This window comes from Fringilla coelebs (assembly GCF_963513975.1).
Source record: "Fringilla coelebs genome assembly, chromosome: 4".
Taxonomy (NCBI): Eukaryota; Metazoa; Chordata; class Aves; order Passeriformes; family Fringillidae; genus Fringilla; species Fringilla coelebs.
The window spans coordinates 32330814-32354242 of record NC_140032.1 but is presented as its reverse complement, the minus strand read 5'-3'; the positions used below and the strand labels follow the sequence as shown (position 1 = coordinate 32354242).

The window sequence follows — 23429 nt, the reverse complement described above, 5'->3', positions numbered from 1 at the left end:
TTTCATTGATATTCTGAGACTATTTGACAATAAAAAGATATGATCTCTAAGTTGCTGACTTCTTTTAAACACTGAAACAAAATAGAATAACAAAGATTAAACAGCACTGACAATTCTAATAACTGTTCCTGCTGAATGTCTGAAAGTCTTAAAAGGACACTTAATTTTTCTTTGATTTCTGCTCTTTTTGTACAGCCAGAGCCTCTTCAAGTTTCATATTGATATTCTCAAAGTGCCTTTCTGCTCCTAGAATCCTCCAAGACTCCACCAGAAGAGCAGGGAGGCTGGAAGTTCCATACTGTTGATAAAGAAACAAAATTACAAGGCAACATTTTTAACTCTCGGAAAGATCACACATATCAGTATTTATTCTTCCTCTCAAGTGACACAGCATGACCTTTAAAAGTGAACAACAGCCACCATCAGAATGTCCTCTGAAATGCGAGGATTTCCCTTGCACAAGGCAGGTGTGTAAGCCTTGTCCACAGAAAATAGCACACCAGGTCCTGGGTACAATGGGAATGGGTTTTAAGGCTACATGAGAAGTTACTCTGGTCATGACATACCAGCACTGTTCTCAGCATTAAATATCTTACACAGAAGTGCCAGAGCTCTCCCTACTTCTGAACAACAACACAAAAAATTAATTACTTCTGTCCCACTGTTAATCTTCAATTTCTATTAAAAAATTACAACTAAGGACAACTGTTTTATTTCTATGTCCTTTGAATTCCTGGATACTGAGAGCAAGACAGCAGAATCTTTTCTGCAATACTTCAGCTTCTGATATGAGACCAAAAAAACAAGTGAGATACTACAGTAAAGTTCAGCAGTGATTCACAAGCTGCTTCCACAAAGACAATTAACATAATACTGCTACTTAAGAGATGTTAATAAATAAATTTCATAAATTAAAATAAAAACACTTAGAAAACTGAAACACATGCAGAATATGTACTTACTACCACTTTTTCTTTTGGGTTTTCTTCTTTATAATCCAAACAGTCTTGCTGTAGCTCCTTTAAATCAGTAAATAATTCCATTGTTTGCCTCAAGGAAGATTTCCTTTCCTGTAACTCTGCATATTCTCTTTGTAGTTGTGTCAGTTGCGGTTCAGCTCTGAAAGAAGATCAAGACTTTGATGCTTACATCGGCATATTTATTGCATGAATAACTATGACCCTATTTCCTTTAAAGGAATTCTTAAAAGGTTGGTCAGAAATACAAAACACAGGTTACTATGGAATAGTGCTCAGGCAGAACAAGCATAGTACTTAAACAGGGACATGAGTCCAAATACACCAAAAAGACCCAACACTCTCTTTTGAGTCTGTCACTCTTTCTTAAGCATTTACGTTTCTGAAGTGTAGTTTCTTAAATACAAGGTGTTCTGCTTCTGCACACCCCTACCTGCAAAACTCAGTTCAGTGCTTATGCTGAAGCGTATTCAGGATCTACAAACTACCTACACCTCTGCTAAGTAAACTGGAATGCCCAATCTATTAAAGTAGCACTCCAAAAACTGAGCACCAACAGTGATTTTCGTACAACAGGGTTGCAGGAAAAAAGCTTTCTTAAAATGATCAAAGAACTAAAAGCCAACATATAAAAATGTGAAGACAGATTTCAGGGGCTTCAAATAGTTCTCTGAGAAAAGCTTTCCATAGTACTACAAAGAAAAACACCTCTCATGGCCATAGAGAAAAGGTTTTTACCCTGTTTTTGTGGATCCAAGCTCATGGTTGGATGAGTTACCTTACAGGGTGTAAAATGCAGCTTCAGTACAAAGCTTGTCACTAGCAACCCAAGGGATTTGGGGAAGTCTAATGGTTCTTCCAAGCACATAATTCTTATGCTGTGTATTTAAATGACACTTAAGAGTAATGCCAAGTTAGAGAGGGGGAATTGTGTGGCCACATGAAAAGGAAATAAACCATGTACTAAGAAATAACCCTGACAACCTGCAGAGCTGAAATACACTCCCACCTCAAAATCAAAGTCCTCTATTACCTTGTAATTTATGATCCAGCACCTTTGTAATTCAAGTCCTAACACTGGTGTTCTTCCTATCAACATACGGTGTGAAACACCCTCCCAGTAACTAGAGAGCTAAGAGAACTTAAAAGAATGACTGCCTAGGCAACCGAAATATGTAAAGAGGAGGTTATCATGAGCTTTTGTAAAAACAAAAAGCAAAGTGGCAATTCCATCAAAATTAAATGAGAGAACAAAAAAAGTTACTTTCCCTTCCGAGTTACAAAATACCAGACTCTTTAAGTTCTTCAGACTATTATTGTCCATTGTTAGAAACACACCCAATCAGCTCTTCTCTGACTTGCACCAGTTGCTGCCTTTTCTTTTTGATGTTGGTTATTGCCTGAAACAAACAGTGAGCAAAGTCTGTGAAACAGTTTCTAAAACTTTAAAGGCAAACGACTCGAATTTTATTGCCTTTTTTTTCTCTGAAGTTTTATGCTGATTGTCATTGTGGAATATTCAAAGATACCAGATCTGAAAAACTGCGCTGTTACATCTCTATTTGAAACAATTCAAAGCTGTTCAAAGTGTCAAACTCTAATCTCCACCCAAAATTTTTCTTAAGAAACATTGGATTTACAAGCATACAAAAGGAGTTTGTGATTTTTTGATTTCAAACATTATGAACTCCAGGTGGTTTTAGGTTTAAAGATGAAAATGAATGCGAATGTATGTTCAGGATGATTGCCATAACTAAGTAAGCTTTCTTTAATATAACATGCAATTTAAAAAAAATTAACACCCAAAGCTCATAATAAATTTAAATTTAGCAACTAAAATTTAATTTTAAACAAATGTCTAAGAAGCAAACTAAGGATAAATCTGAATAGCTGTGAATGCTAGGTGTCTATAAGGATTTTCATTTTACGTGCAGGGCAGTTTATCATATCACCCCAAGTCAACAAGACTTAAGCATGTTAATTGCTACTTCCCAGGATAAGCTTTATGTTGACTATTTGTTAAAGCTATTTTGCCATTGAAAATTTTGCAGAGGATGTTAATTTGGGCAGACATCCAGACAGTGCCTAAGCTGCTCTTAAATCTCTCTTCTGTAGGGCATTCACCTCTCCCTGATGAAACCACTGCAATGTTTTTCTGCCCTTACACTAATGCCTCCTTCTGTCAACATTCCTATTGCATTTTCAGGAAATTCCTACTTGCTATAAATGAAGAGAGGACCTGTCTTCCTCTGAACAAAAATTCTGCATCAATTTAGGGAATGCAGCTGCCTGAGTCTTCCCTTCTTTAAATTAAGCAATCCCATTCTATCCTCACAGGTTGCTATCTCTGCTGCTCTCCTAGATTTTATATTCATTTATGTTTCTTTAAGGTTAGCTCTCATTATTTAACTGGCTCTCCAGAGGCCTCACTCATTAAAAAAAAAAAAAAAAAAAACAACAAACCAAAAAGCCAAAAGAGTAATTGACATGCACAGATCTTACCCATCCTAATGTGCACTCATTCTTTTTACACCATATAGCAGTAAACATCTGGAGTTTACAATCCATCACATTTACTCAGATCTTTTCCAAAAAACCTCCTGTGGTTTCCTAACCTCCATTTGTGCAGTTGATTCTGAGTACAGTACACCTTTCTGGAAATGATTTTGTCTCTTCCAGTCAAGTTCTCAACATTTCAGTGCCCACAACTGTATGCTCTACAATCTAGTGATATGTATGTATTTACCTTAGCATTTTTTTTCTTCATATTCTTTAATTCCTGGACTCCTGCTATCTACAGAGAAAAAGAATTACAGGTTGACAGGTCATCACTACCCTCCTAAAAACATGGTTGCAAGAATTACTCTGGAATAACATAAGAAGTTGGGGTTTTATTAAAAAAAAACCCTGGTTCAAAGGGACATCACCGCTTGTGTATTGATTCTTTCCTCTATCCTCATGCCAGAGGAAAATAGTTGCACAAAAGGAGGTAGAGCAAATAATACTCCTTGTACCAATTCCTATAATAATACCTACCTTAATTTTTCTGTATCTTTATATAGATGTATAAATCTGGTAATTCCAACACTTGTTACTGCTAATGAACCCCTCAGAACTATAGCTTTAGTACCTAGCCATTGTACTTGGCACAACTCCTGCAAAGTTCTGAGTTCATTTTACTCATCGTAATCACCTTAATCTTTCCAGCCAATAAATCCTAGGATGGCTCAGGTTGGAAGGGATCACAGTGGGTCTTCTGGTCCAACCTCCCTGCTCAAGCAGGGTCGTCCTACAGCACATGGCACAGGATTGTGTCCAGATGGTTCTTGAATATCTTACACTTACAGTTATGTTCAAAATGTTAATTAAAAAAGGATGATTTTCTTTGAAATATGTTAGAGGCCTTGCTAAGAAGTCACTGAGACAGCACAAAAATTAAACCCACCTTTTAAAACTCTAGTCAATGAGCTTTGAAAACAGTGTTTGACATAGCTGTATGCTTATTAAAATTATGCAGCTCACCAGTTTTACTACATGATTTAAATATGACCAACACTTCAGGATTATTGGATGCTTCCCTATTCTCAAAAGCTGACAATTTGGCCAAGTACTTGCATCACCCCAGTGTTGTGTCTAGAGGCAATTCGTATGAAAACCTGCACAGAGGCAGCCAACTCTAACCTGCACACAACAAATTGTGTTTTCGTACTACTTATACTGACAAGAGACTGGAAACCTCTACAGCTTGTAAAATGAATGTGCAAAGGGCAATATAAAACCACAGGTATTCTGACCACAAAACTGATTTTATCTCTGGTGTACTTACAAGATCAGTGATTTGATCCTTGAAAGCAGAAGAAAAGTCACTGATAGCCTTTCTACAAATGTTTGATTCTATGCTTTCTCTGGAGAAGTCAGAGGGACAAAATATTTGGTTTAGTAAAGCGAAAGACTCATCCAAAACTCTTAATCTGAGTAACAAATAAACCCCAAAGTTAACCATCTAGACAACTGCAGATCTTTTATATACTAGCAATAGCTTCATTTCTACCTTGAAAAATATCAGCTGAGATGTGCTGTTCATGTTGGGAAAAATATCAAATCCCTGGAGACCATGTCAGCGTTACATGTGAAGAAATATTTGTATCATACATACTTAATAATCCTTAACATCAGAATCTAACCATGCAATACTGATTCCCTAAAGTAGAGCCCATTACCAAAACCACAGCTATTTCCTTTTAAAACTTTGAATATCCAACCATGGAAAAGCAGAATATTTACCTGTAATTTGCTGCTATCTTCTCAACTTCAGCCAGAACAACATCCAGTTCTGTAATATCTCTAGGAGATCTCTTCAGGTCTTTGGGACACCAAACCTGTAGAGAATGTGGGCTATCCACTGGAACAACACAGTGAAACTAAGCATTGCACAATTCTGGTACACTTTGTAAAACAATAGAAAAACTCTTGTGCCCACCATCAAAATAACCATCTAAAAATTATGAGTATTTTAACATGAAATTTGAGAAGAGGAATATCCTAATGATTTCATCTGTCTTTGCCTGTGCAACTGTGATAGATTTAACTGGGAACACCTTAGAACTGGGATGATCAATGACATGTAACTTAATTCTTATTATTTATTGATTCAAGCAAGCCCAGGAACATGTTAGTAAACTAAGTAATAAACTACATATTGTACTGTGGATGTGATTTTTTGTGTTAAAAACTATTAGCATGAATTTGCAACTTGCATTACTCAAAGAATCACGAGCTTTTATATTTGTATACATTCTTTTAGTAACACCATGCATGCTTCAAAAACCCACTACACACAAACACATTTCTTTAAACCTTGAAATAGCATTATAAACCAATTCCACAAGAAGTTAAACCATGTTTCTTAACACACTCCCCAGTGTAAATCCAGTACTAAAACGTGATGGGGTTCTGTTCAAAGGAAACAAGATGACCCAAGGGACAGTTTCTTCCTACTGAAAAATGCCACTGTCTTGGAGCTCCGATAGCTGCTCCTGCACTGCAATCAGGGGCACTCCAAGTTCTGTCCCACAGTTGCTGCTTCAGCTTCCAGACCAAGGAATGTGCTGACACCTCCTACAGCTTCATAGCCATAGCTCCAGGCTTCCCTCCAAAGGAAAGCAGGCTGACTTAGAGGTAAAATGCACACCTATGCTTTACCCATTCAGGAGAGGAACAGCCAAGTCCAGGGATGCAAACCATGGGGATCAAATGGGGTCTATACCAAAAGTGAAACTGAAACTTCCCATTTCTAGAAGCACTGTGTTGCTACATTCCAGAAATGAAAACCATTGAAAAACTTCAATCTTGAAGGAAGAAAAGATATATGGGAGTTCTGAAAAGTGTACTTTACCAGAAGGATCTGATGTGTTCTCCTCTGGAGACTGCTCCATTTTTGCCTGGAATTGAGTAGTTTTCAGAGTTCTCTGTGACATGAAAAGCAGATTAACTTCCAGAAGAAACCCTAGGTTTACTCATCTGAACTCCTGAGAGATGACAATCAGGCAGCATGCAGAAAGCATTTCCTGACTGAAGCATCAGTAACATTTCCTTTGGCCTGTTCCACCAGTTCCAGCCCAGTGGTCACCCTGCTGCAGGACAGAGGCTGCCTGACTGCACTGGCCACCGATCCATCAGCCACTGGCCAGGCAGCAGGGCTGGAGACATCCTAAGGAGTTTAAGGACCCTTGGTTCAGCACACTCATTGCCCAGGATTAACATTTCTCTGATAAACAGTACCCACTCAACTTCATTTTCATCCACATTCTGTCCCAATCCTTTCTCTATTTTGACTCCTTTGTGACGCCACAACAGCACTTGTACAAGAGTGTTGTTTGCATCCAGCCTACTGATGAAAGACTAACACTCTGTACTGAGTGTACAATTCCAAAAAATTTCAATACATAAAAAACTCTGGTTCCAACTACTGCACAGCTTCTTTCATCATAGGTTACTTTCTTGAGACCGCAGACAGTTGATTCCTGCTGTATGTCTGGCAGTTAAGTGGGCCACAAGCATTTTACACTAATTGTGGAGTAATTGTTCAAAAACACTCATTCAAAAGTGAATGGCTTTTAATTCTAATACATATTCAAAATTAATTTTATCAATATTCTTTTTCCCATAAACCTGTTTTGCTTCAATACCAAACAAGAACAAAGGATTCATGTTCCATCTAGTATGCCATTCCTCAAGAACATATATTCCAGATACAAAGAAGATAATTGAAAAGAGGAAAGGATATACTCCCAAACCAGCAAGAGAATAGGCTACAGGATCCAGGAACACCTGGCTATTACATTCCTCGTTGACGTGATGACTTGCAGCTTTAAGCATTTCACTTGGCCACCTCACTGGAATGCTCTGAGGACTGATTATTTGGGATGCAATTAAGTACTAAGAAACAAATGGAAGTTCTTTTTCTTCCCCCACCCACTAATGCAGGCATGGCATGAAGTAAACTAAAATTAAATTGACTGATAATAATCATGAAACTTTTTTGGTACCGCAGTCTCCTTAAGAGGTTCCTCTTCAGCATCAGCTGCGTTGAATTCCTGAACTTCATCATTGGAGGGCTTTGAGCGATGCAGTTTTTTACTGGGAAAAGAAAAACATACACTACTACCCTCTGAGGAAGGATGATCCATATACACAAAACCTTGTGTTTTAGGGAACATTGTACAGCTGTATCTCATATGAGTACTAATAAAGTTCTTACTTGAATTAAATAGCATGACAATTTCAGATTTAAACCAAATTGGATTAAACATATGATAAATATACTAAAATGTTAATTAAAATATTTTTAAAATAATTTTCTTTGTTACATATAATTTAAATAGAACACTTTCCCCTTTAAATCTAAAAATCTAAAGATTAAATTAAATGCTGACAATTGTATTTTTTGCCAACAGACCGTCTGTCTGTATTTTGCCTTTGTGGTGCTGAAACACGACTGAGTGCCTCATTTTGTGAATGTTCCTCTCCATAAGAATCCACAGCAGTACTGTGCAAAGGGTGATCTATAAAGAACAAAAAATAAACTGTATGAGCACTGCTCCCATCTGTTAAGGCAAAGAGCACAGCCATTAAGCATTTAGTTAGAATATTTGTGGTTTGCTAACTAATAAAAAGGAAGTTCTCATTACAAGTATTATTTGAGGATTATGAAAAAATATACAGTGAAAGGTTTCATAGTTTCTGTACCCATCCACCTGCTATTTCTTTACAAACCCAAACCAAAGGTAGCTCAGCATGTACACATGGCCCAGAGCAAGCAAAGTACCTGGTACAGATTATTTCAAGTCCCTCTTTGCTATGGCATATGTAAATCTTCTATACATTCACACAACTACTTTCTTTTTTTTTAATATAGATTTTAAGCTGCTTTAGTGGATGCTATGAGAAGGCAATCACTGCTGCTACAGAATATTTGTAAATGTAGAATTCTTGAAGGTAGCTACCAAAATAGATTAGAACTCTGAAAAATTTAGGATTTAGCATGCCTTCAACAGTATAAATTTCTTTTTCAAGCACACTGCCACAAAACTTTTGTGTTAGTTTACATTAGTGTCCGTGGGTATCCTTTTTGCAGTCTGAATACATACCACAGAAATAAGGAAAAGAGCTTTTCATTTTGCAGCTTTGCCTTACAAACAGCGCTTTTGCTAAATTGTTTTTTATAGCTCATTGTCAATGCTGTTCCTAAGTCACATTTATATTTTGTAGTTTGCTCAGAGTAATAACTACTACAGTTGAGAAATAGCTCTTAGCATTTTCTCTACAGCTTCTAATTATACACTGGTTTTCAAAAAAAACCATACCCAGATAAAACAGAGGACTCCACACAGAGGAGCATCTATGTCATCTAAATTGATTCTCTTCCTGTATATTGAGGCTTCATTACAGAATTCCAATATAAAGCAGGGAAGTGGTTTTAATCCTTCACCAAAAATTGTATGGCTTGATATTTTTTTAAGTAACACCTGAAAGTGGCAGAAAAACACCTCTGCAAGTCTGCTAACATGAACACTCTTGCAATGGTAAAAAAGTCACCTCATAATTTGTGTAATTTAATAAAGAATAAATTAAGATATTGAACTTTAGTTTTTAACTGGAAGTTGTTACATAACTGCAATATTATGATGTGTGAGATGCTACCATTCAGACTATAAAGGTAGAATAGCCAGTATTTTTCCATTGACTTCTATTTGCACATACTACAGCATTATTCCTGTTACTCCCTAATTACAGAAAATAACACAAAATCCCATCTGTCTCTCCTCTCCATTACTTTCTCTTGCAAAGAACCAAAACCTTTTCCTAGGTAAACACCTGAAGTATTTTGTCCAAGTGGTTGGTTGTGAAAATCCTACATTAAATGACATTCAAGATAATACTAACCAAAGGAATCATCAAGCTCCTCAAGTTGATTTGTATCCACTACCTTCAATATCCTTGAGACATCCGGTTCCTCAAGCGGACGCGATTTCCAGCGAAGATTGGAGTTGGCTTTGTGCTTCTGGATGGGTATGAAATTAACAGCCACTTTACCCAGCTCTTTGAATGTACAACAGATTAAATGTCACAATAAATTTCAAGAACATTTGGCTAGAAATACACTTAACCAGAACCATATTGACTCCTAAGCTATGACATAAGGATTTGAAGCATATTTTCATCTCAGGCTATGGGGTTTTTCCCCTAAAAGAAGTGATGGTATAAAATGTTTATGTTCTGCTATTTGACACTGTATTCTACTGCAAGCTTTATCTTATTTCATAAAAGTGCACAAGCTTAGAAATCTTACAGCACTCTAATACCTGGTTTCTATGATCTGTAGTCTTTTTCTTTTCAGGCATTAAATTATTTATTCTTTCATCTCTACATCACATAAATTTCCACCCTTGTCCAATTTAATTACTTTCATCTTAAGAAACTGAAAAGCTATAGAATAACTCCTTATGAAAAAAAGGTGGAATTTACAAATCAAGGATTACAGAGATGCTTCTGTAAGGCAGAAGGGTAAGGGAGAATGACACTAGTTTATGAAACAGTTGTGAAAATAGTTGTGTGCCATTCATAAAATGCACAAGTGAGTTTCCTCACTAATTTCTGTGTGTACCTGTAAGGTGAATTATAACGAGAAAAGACTGACCTCTGAAGCTTTTTAATTTTACCAATGCTTAAGAGCACCCCAGCATTTCTATTATAGCACTAAATATACACATAAACTACTTTCTCTATAAATCTTCTTTTATGAGATTGTTTTTAAACTTTTGCCTGTTTGAAAAATCAATGGTCCATTTTGTGCTACTCCTAAAAGGAAAAAAGAAAACTCCACATCAGCACCCCAAGCCCACCCCAGCAGTTCCCAGTGCAAAGCAAGCCCCGCATTAACCCCTGTGCATCCACCTCCGGAGACAAGGCCATAACTGCACAGTAACACAACACAATCACAGAATATCCTGCACTGGAAGGGACCCACAAGGCCCTGCACAGGATAGCCCAAGAACCACACACCGTGCCTAAGAGTATACTCTCCAAACAGTCCTTGAATTCTTCAGGACTGGGGCCGTGGCCACTTCCCCGGGGAGCCTGGGCCAATGGCCAACCGCCCTCTGCGTGAAAATATCCCAATATCTAACCTCAACCTTTGAGGCCGCTCCCCTTGGTCCTCTCACGGGTCACCGGAGAGGTCAGTGTCTGCTCCCGCAATTCCCTCGGTGAGGAAGCTGAGCCCACGATGAGGTCTCCCCTCAGTCTCCAGCTGAGCGGACCAAGAGACCTCAGCCAGCCCTCACACGGCTTCCCCTCAGGGCCCTTCACCCTGCCCGCCTCTGAACACCCTACAAAACCGAAACACTGGCTGTTTGAATTCTGCCCTACCTAGCGAAACTTACCTCTAGCTTAGAGCTGGTATGATTCTTGTTTATTTTCTTCTTTGAGGACATTTCGCTGTTCAGTATGTACTGCTGAATACAAAACCGAGGATGAACTTAATGAAAAATTGTCCCCGATACAAATCGGCTTTCTTTGTGTCGGTACTTGGGAGAGAACGCGAAATCTGTGTTACTTCAAACTATTCCTTGTTCCTTCAAGCTATTATGCTCAGCTCACTTCCAAAGCGGTAAAACCCCGTTCCCGCCGGCCCGGCCCCTCAGGGCAGCCTCCCGCCGCCTTCGGAACGCGCGCGCGGCCGGCGGGAAGGAAGGGGAGGCGCTGCCAGGCCGGAAAGGGAAGCGGGACAGCGGCGGCACAACGCCGCTCTGCTGGAGCCCGCTCCGGGGAGCTCTGCTCACCGCCGCTCTCCTCCGTAGCTTTCTGTTAATGACTCTGATTAAATACAAAAAATAAACCGCAACAACTCCCCGGTTTTCTCCTCCCCTCTTCCCTTTCCCTAAACGGACGTTGTGCATCTGGAAAAGCAAGCGAAAGAGATCGCTTCTGCAAAGATAAAGTGAAAGCTATGGTCACAAACAGTTAAGAAATGAATTTACACAGCGCCAAAAAAAAAAAAAAAAAACAAAGAAAAAAAAGGAGGCTTTAGCTTGAAAACTTAAAATTCCATCTCTGGCAATTAAATTGTTCAGAGGAGATTTAGGAATTTGTCAAGTCCCGTCAGTTGAGAGGGACTGCCACACCTCTATCCATGGCGGTGGTGACACTGACACCCACACACACCCCTTTGGCTTAAGCCAGACAAACTAAAACAGTGAAATACACACTTTAGGCTTAAGAGGTGGTAAGCTCGCTTTAGACTTCTGTTTTGCTGGCTACAGCACCTACCCCCATGAGCCACAAATAGTACAAATTTGTTTATGTAGTGATAGATGCTTTTCCAGAAAGGTTTCTTCAATAGAATGTTTTTAAGAACATAAACCTTGGATCCAGTTCTCATCCATTTCTCAGCTATCTCCAATAGGAGACGTGTGGTGACACTTCTCTACCTTTCCAAGCAGCATACAAATTTGAGTAATTTATTCAATAAGTGACAAATTTGGTTTGGTTTCCTTCAGTATGGAAGAAATGTATAAAGGAATATACAGAATTACTTAAGAGGAGAAGCTCTACAGTGAGTAGGAGCATAAGTTTGCTTAGCATTTTGCACGGACATCTATATTCGTGGGGAGCTTTAAACAGTGTGCCAGTGGTGGTGCTTCCTCCTACCCTGGTCTGGTAACTCCATCCCTGAAATCTCTCAAACCTGATTTAAGTCAAATGCATGGTGTGAGGGCAAGAATAAGGAAACCCACTACCACCCAAGGCAAAATTTCAGAAAACTCCACCTTTCACTTAAGTCATTTGAGGTGATGGTAAGAACACAATTGCCAGGAAAAAGACAAAAATAAAAGATTTGCTTGTTTAGTAATGTACTGAAAGAGCAAGTTACATACAAGAGCATCCTTTTCTTACAAATATTGGCCAACACCTTAAACATAAAAAGTCACTTTCCAAAAGCAAAAGTGAACAACCAGCCTTTATACTGTATTTAGTATGTCTGTAGCAGTGGAGTTTTACAGCTTGTCAGTTAGAATATTACACCTGGGCTTGTTAGTCAGCAGCATTTTTCCTTGATAAACAAACACATCACAGCATTGAAATGCAGAAATATTTATTTTGGTTTCCTTCATTGGTTTTGAAAATTGTTTTGGTTTTATAAAACATAGAAATAGCCAACACTAAGCAAACATTTGAATTTCAATGTAAAACTACTGCTCTAACAGTTGACTTGGATTTGTGTACCTGAATTGTATACACATACGAAATTATGCTACAGAGTAGTGCATTACAATCACACACAAATCTTAGTGCAAACCTTGTTGTGCTTGTATTTTACATATATCCATGTTTTCAAAAAACAGCAATGAATGTTAATGCAAAACCAACTCTGTTAAGGATAGCAAAAGACTTATGCTGTAATAAGGCTTATTTCTGCTGATTTTTCAAACAAAAGATAATAACTAGTTATTATTTTGCAATTTATCTGGGAATTAGGTTTTTATCCCTGAACAAATACCTATCCTGGGCCAACACACAGTTCTGCTGGCATGTACAAATCATTCCAATTGCTGCAAAGCATCAGGCAAAAACATTCTACCTGACCTATTTTGCTATTCAGTGAAGAGTACTCAGTGGCTCATACATTAAGCACAGAAAACAGGTTATTTCATAAGATCTTCCACTTAGAGAGGGCCTGGCACATTTTCATAAAACACATTTGAAATACAAGTTCATTACAGGGAAACAAGTATCTGGTACAGGTGCAATGTTTACCCTGACTGTTAGCATAGCCCAGCCTTCAGATTTGGTTTTTAGGTCTCTAGTGTTCTTGCTGAGTTGGGATCTGCTCATTTGCAGGGCTGGCACCACTGCAGAATCATACTAATGTAGCAGAGGCTACACTTGCTGAATGAACTGCATCCACACAGTGCAGAACCACCATATGCAGACTCTGAGGAACTTCTATTTGTCAGTCTTTGTGTGGAGTGCTGACTTCTACCTTATAGAAGTACATCCCATAACTGGGTGCAGATGTAGAGGGGAGATACAGGTCAGATGCCTTGCCCCAGTTAATATTGGGACTAACAAAAGATGTGATACCAGCCATGCAAACTGTAAGTGTTTGGGTTTTTTGGTGGTTGGGTGGGGGGGGTTTTTGAACAGCTTAAGTAATTTTTCTGAGGATGCAAGATACTTAGAGGCATCTTCAAAGCTACCAAATCCTTTGTGGAATTGACAGCTGCAAAACACACTGCAGACAGCAAACATGCTGGCAATAAAACCTTAGCTCCTTGGCAACGGTGAGTCCCATTTTTGACCAAGGAAATATTAAATAACTTACATATAGTTACCATTTATAGTTAAGGCTCTTTTTGGAAATTGTAGGTCACCATAAAAACAGTACGCAACACGACTTGACAGTAAGGCAGTGTTCCATTTCTTCAATGTTCCTATGGCAAGTACCCATTTTTGTACAAGTTAATGATTGCACAGTTTCCTTCCCTATTTTTGCTGTAGTCAAAATATAGATACGAAGGCCAACAGTAGACAGACGCGTGCCACTTTGCTCATTCCACTCGCAGTTACATTTTGGCATTAGCATAGAGTTCATCTATCTGTGACTGGAAGTATTTTCGCAGTTCTGGTCTCTTCGCCTTCAGTGTTGGTGTCAACAGGCCGTTTTCAATAGAAAACATTTCAGTATGCAGGACAATGTCCTTCACCTGGAAAATAAATAGTTACTAGGTGAGCTGTATTCCTTGAAATAGATAAGACTATTAAAAACTTGCCCAGAGATTAACAAAGCCCATCACTTGAGAAGTTCTCCAGACACAAATTAAAAGCAGTTTTTGGGGAATCAGATCATATTGGTGTTGACAAGTTTAAAGAATTAGGTATTTGGTTCTCATAAGCATCATACCTGTTCAAATGACTTCAAACCAGATTCTTTCCCAATTCTCAGCATGTCCTCCAGAATATTTTTTTTTACATCCTGTGGATACAGAAATACATTGTATAGCTTCATGCTGCCATAAGCAGCAACTTGAAAAAAGTTGCTAAAGGTTCAGTTAGATATGCCTTACTTTGTTTCTGCATAGGTCTTGATAGGAGCCTTCAAATCCCTTTTTCTTGGCCCAGTTGTGCAGAGTATCAGGATCAGGTACCACAACACCTACTAAGAAGGCCTAAAAAAACAGAGAAAAGCTTGAAAAATTCCTAAGTCAACACTTTAGTTCCTACACATTTATTTGGGGAGCATTTCTGATCCTGCTGTAAAGTCAGCAGCCTTCTCTGATGCCTACCTGAACACAGCACGTGGAGTTCAGTTCAGCTGAATTGAAAGAATTAAGACCTGCATTTTTATTTACACTTGAAAACCCCCAAGATATCCAGGTTCTTTCTTGGTGTGCATGGGTTTTTCTGTTTTTCCCACTGCACACTGTTAGCAATTTATATACATTCATTAATATACAAATTAGTTCAGCTTCACCACCTGCTGTGAAACTAAATCCAGAAACATGCTATGTAACCACTGGAATACAATCAGAATCAAAATTCATAATAATAATAATTTACAAAAAAAATTTAAATTTCAGTCCCAAAGTCTGGGGTGAGGGGAAAGAAGAAAGGAAGACTTTTCTGCAGTCTTCCTTTGCATTAATTTTTAAAATTACCTGAAAAATGCTTACCTGCAAGCTCTCTCCATGGACAAACACCTGTGCAACAGCTTCACATCTCAGGTACACATTCTCTATTTTCTCTGGTGCTATGTACTCTCCCTGGGCTAGTTTAAATATGTGTTTTTTCCGGTCAATGATCTTCAACGTACCATTCTGTTGGCAGAAATAACTTTCACTCAGAGGAAGCACCTCAAGTGAAGAGCCAATCTACACACCTTAGGCATGCCACACTGGCACAGTAAAACTGTGCTAGAGCCACACAACTGTCAAACTAGCATTGGAAGAAAATAGGTTACATATCCATCTAATCTAAACTGCGGAAAGCCTCAGCACTGGCACTGTACTTTTTTAGTCCCAGGCACACAGATTCACCTACAGCAGTGATTATCCACAAATTCTTGTCTTTCGCTTAACTAATTCTGTTTAATACCAGATGCTTTCTAATCTACTTATTAAATTTCTGCCAGTAACTATGAAAGTATCATTCCAAATGTGTAAGTTAACTTACTGGTAGCCATTTCCCAATATCTCCTGTGTGAAGCCAGCCATCTTTGTCCAGAGCCTCCGCTGTTTTTTCTGGATCTTTCAAGTAGCCACGAAACACATTTACCCCTTTAACACACACCTGAAAAGAGCCATTTATTAATATATGCCACAATGAAGGAAACTTAGCAATCATTACTATCAACAAATGCTTCCTCCAATGGTTCTTAATGTCCATTAAAAAGGCAAGATGTAGTTTGTGTTTGTACAGGAACTTCTGCTCATGGTTTTTGGAGACCTAATGTTTTCCACTGGTATGAAATAGAATAAGAAATTGGAAGGATCTAATCTCTTCCAGTCTAGCAGTAGCCTTCCTACCCACTATTTGAATAATTGGAACCTATCAGAAGAAATTTGGTTTTATTTATGTGAAAAAAATGCTGCTAGATCTAGAAATACTATCTCTCAGCCTGGCAACACGTTCATTTCAGCTTTGGTAAACCGCAGGGGCATTGTGGAGGAAAAACCAGTTGTGTATCAAGCAAATGACACATTTGTTGTCCAAAAATTAAGCTAGAAGGAATTACTAATGTAGCTCAGCCATCAATTTTTGAAAAACTTTCAGTACCTACCCAGTATGCTGATGAACTACAATATAATGAACATAAGATGTTGTCAATAGGCGGGAGATCAGAGCATTAGTGAGGGTTCTCATGACCTTATGGAGACAGTACCAAACTTGGGACCAAACTAAAGTAATATTTTGCAAAGCAAATAACTTCTGTTCTAAAACAGACCTTATCTGTAAGGATTCAAGTAAAAGAGAACTCTACATGTCCCAGTCAAGTCAAAGACTGACCAATCAAATGTTAATTTTTCACAGCCCCTAAGATCACAGGAAGGCAGTAGGTGACAGCTTGTCCCAGGAGAGACAGCCAACCATTTATCTGTATCCTGCTAGCTGACACTGAGACCTCCTCTGCATATGCTCATATATAATTCTATTCACATATTTATTCTTCTTGACTGGCAAAAGTGAAAATCAAGGCTGACAGAGCAGAGAATATTGCAAGCTTACTCTCAGAGGAGGGGACTAGAAATATTTAACCCAGATGAAAAGCAGAAAATAAGGAAGAATATTTCTTTTAGGCAAATACATAAGGAGAGCCAATTCAAAAGCCATGGGCTTTGAATTCTGTGAAGCAAATTACAATGCTTTTTTGTTATATTTAGAATAGTTTATACTGAGGAAGTTAGGCCTGAAACACTAAGATGGCACCTGATACATTAAGGGGCTACCATTTTTATTCAAGTCCAAACTAATTCCTAATGCAGCACATTTTCACATTAAGTGAAAGCAAAACACTTTTAGGAGATTTTTAAAAACTATTTAACTATTTCTCATTATAAGAATTTGTACTCCATTCCTCTAGCAAACCAAGCTCTAAGAACATACTGAAAGTGAAGCAAAACTTGCTGTTGAAGACAAAATATGGAGTCATATGCAAGACAGAACAATTTTGATGTTCTTCACTTGCAGTTTCCCACCACGAAGGCCAACTAAATCCTTGAGTATTTCTGGGAGTTATAGCTCAATGCTTTGTTTCTAGTCTCATACGAATCACAACGCAAACAAATAATAAATATTATAAATCCTTTATAGCCACAAATTAGTTACTTGCTTAAGCCACTTTTAATTTCTCACTCCCCCAGTTGCTCCCACAGCTTCTTGAAAGCACATGAAAGACACCACAGTTGATCTGCTTTCGAGGCTTGGGGAAAATAAATTACTACATTAACATCTGTTCAAAGTACATGCAAAGTTAAATCTGTATACACTTAACTTTGAAAAGCATTTTAAAAGACAGCATTTAGCATCACATATAAAGCTGAGTCCTCAAAATGCAAATTGAAACCTACATGTTCAATTTGTGCAGATTGCATAAAAAAGTTCAGAAAAAAGTGCAGGCAGGCATCACAAATCATCAGCAAACTTCATGGCACTTGAACTCCATTTCTCAGAAGTTCCCAGCCACTTTAAATTACCTCATCTCACACATCACAAGCTGGGTAACTGGCTGTATGCATCGGCTGTTCTCTGGCCCTTGGCAGTAAGGGTGGGAGGGAAGCCCTCTGCCAGCATTCTGCTGAAGGGTAGCTGCAGTATGAGATGGCCACACTTCCCAGCTATTCCACAGCTGGAAGATGTTGCCTTGTCAAACAGCCTTATGTATGGTCATAAACCCATCTGTTAACCTGTGGGATAACATTGCTATGTAAGCTCTTTCTTCTCTCCTCCCATATACTATTTCCTGATTCACTTCTGTGAATCATTAACTGGTATGGCAGCAGGCATCTTAGATTTTAGATAGCAGGCCATGTTTAGCACTTTTACTAAACTTAGTTATTTCAGGAACAAAAAAAAAAACCAACACATTTTCCAAAATTTCCCAATAGGCTCATGCTGACTTTCTGAAATTACTTACCTCACCCTCTCCTTTGGAAGCCAAGTAATTCATTTCTTGTACATCAACAAGCTTGATGAAATTGCATGGCATTGGTGCTCCAACATGACCTGTTAAATAGAGTAATACTTCAATACCCTGATGCTTTTTAGTCAGATTCTGAAAAAAATAAACTGCTTACACACTGAAGAAAGATGGAAAACTGATTTCTGGTAGCTTAAATTTGCCAGGACTGAAACTTTAAATTCTCAGATATCCCTAAGAATGTTACAAGCAGAACCATGTATTCAAGCTTGCTTTTTCTTATAATCAGGATCCTCACTCTACAGACATATTTAAGTAGCAGAAGTCCCATATAGTTTCCATTAGCAATATTATTTCAGTTAGGGAGCTGGAGATGTAACAGCTGAGGGAAGTGCAAACTCTTGATTCCAAACACCAAAAAATGCCATTTCTATTTCCAGTACTGCCTTTATACACAGAAGATTTGTGCTTGATAGAAACTACAAGGGTTAATACTATGACCTCTCTTCTCCTCAAGCTACTTCAACTTACAAGAACAAATCCTATTAAAAGTCTGAATTACTGAACATTCATAGCTATTTAGGGGTAGAAATGTCAAGGGATCTCTTCAAAATTTTTTTATTTCACTTGAAGAAAACCAATCTTATCCTTCATGACAGGTCGTACTGAAGATTGAATAAAGTGACCAGGGACCTCTAAAAATTTCAGTAATCCTAAAATTTAATAGACAGATAGACAGCTGAACATCATACCTGCAGTCCAGTCACCAGGCAATGACAGGGAGCACCCAGCTGTGCATTCAGTCTGTCCATAACCTTCATAGAACTAGAAGGTGAAATCAAAATATAATTTCAAGACCATTACTTTTCAACACAAAGTTTCTTCATTAAAAAGCAATTAATATTATGTTTATTTTCTTCTAATTGTTTAAATTTGAGTGTACCAAAACCCTCAGCACCTTCTAAAAAACCCCTGAAATATTAGTTTTATCACAATACACAGTTTTAAGTGCTAATATTCCACACCTTCAGCTCCAATATGTACTCAAAAGTTTCACAAAGCATGCGACACCTGTTTAAATTAAAACAGAAAACAGCAGAAGAAGCAACAAAGAGGTGAAGAACTATAACACAAGCAGTGAGTTAATCCACATAATTTAAAAATAGGTTTGTCTGAGACAGCCAGAAATGGAATCCCTATGCCTCACGACAGCTCTGTGATTGCTATACACAAGACAGCCTTCCCTTTTCTATGCAAAATGCATTATTACACCAGCACACCACTGAAAAACTTCTGGAAATTATGAAAGCCTGATATTTTAGATTATTTTTACTTTCTATCCTTGGAATTTATCTAATGTCAACACATTTGTTCTATTTTATGCCATTGCTGTTCAAATTTTACCTCCACAAGCACATACTTTGAAGAGGCTCTGAAGATAAAATGCCATGTGTGCAATTTGATTCGCCCACCTCATGTTCAAAACAACAACACTACAATATTACCACACTGATTATTAGATTTTCTACAGTAGTTAAAAATACTTCTGTAAGCAAGGCAAACTCCAGTAAATTAAATGGACAATTTATTGTTTACTGCAGCCCAAGAAAAAAAAAAATCTTTCCTCTAAGACAGATCAGCTGGTTACTTCAGTTAAAAGACTCTGGGATGAATACAGAAATTTCAGGGGACTGAGAGAAACTCAGGAAAAGAGCATGTACTTGTATCATCTCCAAGAATACTAGAAAGAGTTACCCATATAATCAGACTGCTAGAAAAGTTCTAACAATGCTGGAGCCAGGTGTTAAAATATTCAGGGTTTAGGACTAAGGCCAGGCAACTCACCTGACAGCCAAGAGCTGCTCTCAGGAAGGTCAGTACACTTGCAGACACAGGTGCTGCTCCTGTGACCATCAGCTTTACTCTTCCTCCCAAACTTGCCTACAACAGACACAAGATACTGTGGACACCAAAAGCATTTTAGAAATATTTCCAGAGTCATCTTCTATGACACCCTTAGCCTTTGTTCACCTACAGTGCCACCCACAAATGTTAGAGAGTAAAAGTTTGGTCTGCTATTGCAAGCTGCTTTTCTTGCAATGTTTCTAGTCTCATTAATGGCTGGAAGACCAGAATCTCAAACAAAGTATCTGTACGTGGTGTCACTGCAATGCAGACTCTGCAATAAGGAGCTTAAGCCATGGCCTTACAATGATGGCTTTATATTTAACTGCCTTGTATCAGTTTCTCATACATCCTGAATACTGGAATAAAATAGAATACGCTATTCTATATATAGCACAGAATATGCTACAAAAAGCAGCAACATAGGCATGTTGTACAGCCAAGGTAAAGGCCACAGCAAGTGAGTGTCATATAACAGCAGGCATGGCTTACTAGTGACCAACAGGGAGAAGACAGCAAGGGCTACAGGTGGCCCTGTGTCATACTTAGCATTCTTCCTTCAGAAGAACGATGTTTGCTTTCAAAGTGGTAAGAGAGAAGCACCAGACCGTTTCAAAGTGACTTCCTTGATATGGTTAGCTGCTACTATGACAACTAAGGGAATTGAAAAAATGAGGTTGAAAATAAAAAGACAGCTCTGATTTTCACTCTGCGTAGCCAGGTAGTCTTAGCTCCGTGAAAAAGCCATACCAGATTAAAAGTATTGGTATGAAATCCAACAATTGCAAAGTTTAACTTAGAGGCTTTCAAGCATACCTGTATTTTACGGAAGATGACTTTATCCCAGAAACTGTTATTTCTAACTATACCACTTCTGAGTTCTGCTTCTTTCCTCTTGGAAGCAAAGTCCAGCAGCCACCTCTTTATTGAAGAATCTGCCTGCCCAAAAATCTATTAAGAAGGAGAAGGATGAACTATGGTTAGAATTCTCACAGACTACCCTTCCCTTTTTCTTACATATGCATGCATAGAGACTCTTAACAATGAAAACCACATAAATTAAAACAACCTTTATTTATAGGCATCTTAATTCTAGTAAGAAATACTTGTGAATTTTTATTTTGACCTCAGTTCAAGAGTTGAAATCGGCACTTAACTAATTCTTGATATCCATCAAACTGTGTGATGTTGTTTCAATGCATAAGTTCTTCATTAAAATGTATGAATGAAAATGGATGGTTTACTTCTCTATTCTAGTATCATCAAAATTCAAATTGAGCATAATCCTCAGCATTTTCTGAAAAGAACCCTATCAGAATACATAATGTAAAGCACAGTGTTGTGAGGAGATGCAGTTCACTTCAGAAACCCCAAATGATCTGTCCTGCATATACAAATTTGCACTTCAGGTCACTTCTCAAAAGCTCCTTCTAGTTGTTCTTAGGAAGGCAGAGAGCAGGCTCAACAGCAAGGCAAACATTACTACATTCATTTGGAAAGAGGAAGATTCAGCATTATGACTGAAAGCATGCAGACTGCAGCATTATGTCCTCCTGATATGCCAAATCCCCAACTTGCTGGCTTCACGTGCTAGGTTACTGAAAGGGTGGGTGAGGCTGAAATGGTGGAAGCCTCAGGGCCGCAGACTGAAGAAGGTGGAGGAAATCATGAGAACAAAATCCCAAGCTTGGACTGTGCTTCTCAAATTCCAGTAGAAAATGTGTGAGCAGAATAAGGAGCTACATTTTAAATACTAAAAGCTAGCCTCATATTTTCCTCCCCTCCAAACAGATTCCAGTTGCACCATTCTAGTTGCACCTGAGCCATACAGAACCTTGTGTTACTTCGTGTTTCTCTAGCCTCATGATCAGAGAAATTTCCTGGCTAAGACAGCACAGACAGCTCTGCCATTTCTTTAGCAGCCATAGGATTTATTATATCCTTTAGCTCCCCTGGCTCTACCCTAAAAGGAGTCAGTCACCCATATACAAAAGGCCAGTTAAAATCTGAAGCTCAGGAAAGAATCTACTTTCAAATTCCCATCTCAGTTAACTGGGAGCAGGCACGCAGCACACACAGGACAGTGAGGCTACAGACACCTCCCCAGCACTCCCAACTGGCTGGTTTACAGTTCTCCCAGCTAGAACACTCTGGCTGCCATGTAGGAAATTTGTATGTGTCCATGCAAACATAGGCAAACACCTGACCTTGCTTTGCAAATTCCACTCCATGAGTCAGATGCTAAAAGTGTGGCATGCAGATGCCAAGCCTCATTTTCGTGTTGTAGACTAAACTTAAATAACTTGCTCAGAGCAAAACACTAAGTCATGAATCAAGACAGAGAGAATCAAGTCCCCTAGTCAGACTTTTCAACACTAGTATTTGCTGCCTGAAAGTGTTTTAATGCAACTAGTACTATTCCCGGCACTTTTAGCTTTCTTTTACAAAGAGATGCACACATTTGTTAGCATGGCAATTTAATATCCAGACACAGCAGTTACTCCTACTCTGGCAGAACAGACTTTATGGAGTCTCTTAGAAGCCTGCACTCATGCCTGTAGACTTACCTTGTCAAACATTCTGTTCAACAGTCTTGGTACTACAGGAAATACAGTTGGCTGCAGTGTTTTTAGGTCATCCATGAGTAGTCTGATATCCCCTTGAAAGAATCCTATCCGGGCTCCATGGCACAGAACCACACACTGTTAGAAGAAAGTAAACACTCTGCAAACGCACGAGGTACAATGTGTTCCAGCTCTGTACATATGACAGTCCTATGCAGTGTAGATTGACCTTAAAGCCTCTCAACTTCTGGGCTGGTTTTGCAGCATTCTCACACTAAGATGGAACTAGAAAGATCAAGTAGCAAGACACATCTGGTGTACACAAACCACATTTTCAAGCTTAGCACAAAAGCCTCTATCCAAAAAAGGGTCAAATAAGGTAATGCCAGTGACTCAAGAGCTAGCAAAAGATGGAAAAGGAGAACTTCATTTGAAATACTTAGCAAGCTTATTTAAAAATATTAGACTTGTCTGTCCTCTGCTTTATACCTAGAAATTCTGCATTTATAGTCCACACATGCTGTTTACTAGGCAGCCAGTGAGGGTTTCTGCCTACTTGCTACTTCATTTCCAATCCTTGTTTTCCTTCTCATTTCACAGGACTGGTGTGAGCAGAGAACTTGTATCTTAGGTGATCAAGATGCTCTTCAGAAAATTCTAGCAGAGCCAGAGCTTATTTCTGTATCACTTCAGACCTACATAAAGCTAGGCAGACTTCATCCTTTTGTGTTTGATACTTTCTGTCTAGAAGCTAGAAGACTAGAAGCTTCATCACCTACCTTACAC

The 23429-nt window shown here is 38.5% G+C and overlaps 2 protein-coding genes across 4 annotated transcripts in view; both read right to left on the bottom strand.

Annotated features, from left to right (window-relative positions):
* Positions 1-136: 136 nt before the first annotated feature.
* On the bottom strand, positions 137-11690 carry CENPU (centromere protein U). 2 transcript variants are annotated; one of them, XM_084203819.1, is made up of 12 exons: positions 11095-11132; positions 10922-10993; positions 9423-9540; positions 7936-8041; positions 7526-7616; positions 6373-6445; positions 5262-5379; positions 4804-4882; positions 3724-3771; positions 2316-2377; positions 963-1119; positions 137-298 (listed from the first exon to the last, which is right to left on the bottom strand). In XM_084203819.1, the coding sequence occupies exons 2-12, from the start codon at positions 10970-10972 to the stop codon at positions 161-163; spliced, it is 1041 nt and encodes a 346-aa protein (XP_084059945.1). In that variant the 5' UTR covers positions 10973-10993; positions 11095-11132; the 3' UTR covers positions 137-160. The 2 variants fall into 2 exon arrangements, with proteins under 2 accessions (XP_084059945.1, XP_084059944.1); XM_084203818.1 differs by having other exon boundaries at positions 10922-11690.
* A 779-nt stretch (positions 11691-12469) lies between these two features.
* ACSL1 (acyl-CoA synthetase long chain family member 1) overlaps positions 12470-23429 on the bottom strand; it is a 37205-nt gene continuing 26245 nt past the window's right edge. The window contains exons 11-20 of one of the 2 annotated variants that reach the window (XM_084204149.1): positions 22647-22781; positions 20896-21030; positions 20020-20115; positions 18927-18999; positions 18172-18260; positions 15711-15827; positions 15212-15355; positions 14606-14707; positions 14443-14514; positions 12470-14245 (exon numbers count right to left, since the gene is read on the bottom strand). In XM_084204149.1, the coding sequence (XP_084060275.1) occupies positions 14105-14245; positions 14443-14514; positions 14606-14707; positions 15212-15355; positions 15711-15827; positions 18172-18260; positions 18927-18999; positions 20020-20115; positions 20896-21030; positions 22647-22781 (1104 nt within the window). In that variant the 3' untranslated portion in view covers positions 12470-14104. The remainder of the gene's footprint in view (positions 14246-14442; positions 14515-14605; positions 14708-15211; positions 15356-15710; positions 15828-18171; positions 18261-18926; positions 19000-20019; positions 20116-20895; positions 21031-22646; positions 22782-23429) is intronic. The other variant, XM_084204148.1, reaches the window with a different exon arrangement.

Excerpts from the sequence above, each read along its gene's own strand:
- CENPU (XM_084203818.1), bottom strand. The coding sequence starts at position 10,972 with ATGTCCTCAAAGAAGAAAATAAACAAGAATCATACCAGCTCTAAGCTA. Across the intron at positions 9,541-10,921 it reads ATACCAGCTCTAAGCTAGAG|AAGCACAAAGCCAACTCCAA; the intron begins GTAAGTTTCGCT and ends ATACCCATCCAG. Across the intron at positions 2,378-3,723 it reads TGAAGAAAAAAAATGCTAAG|GCAATAACCAACATCAAAAA; the intron begins GTAAATACATAC and ends TGTTTGTTTCAG.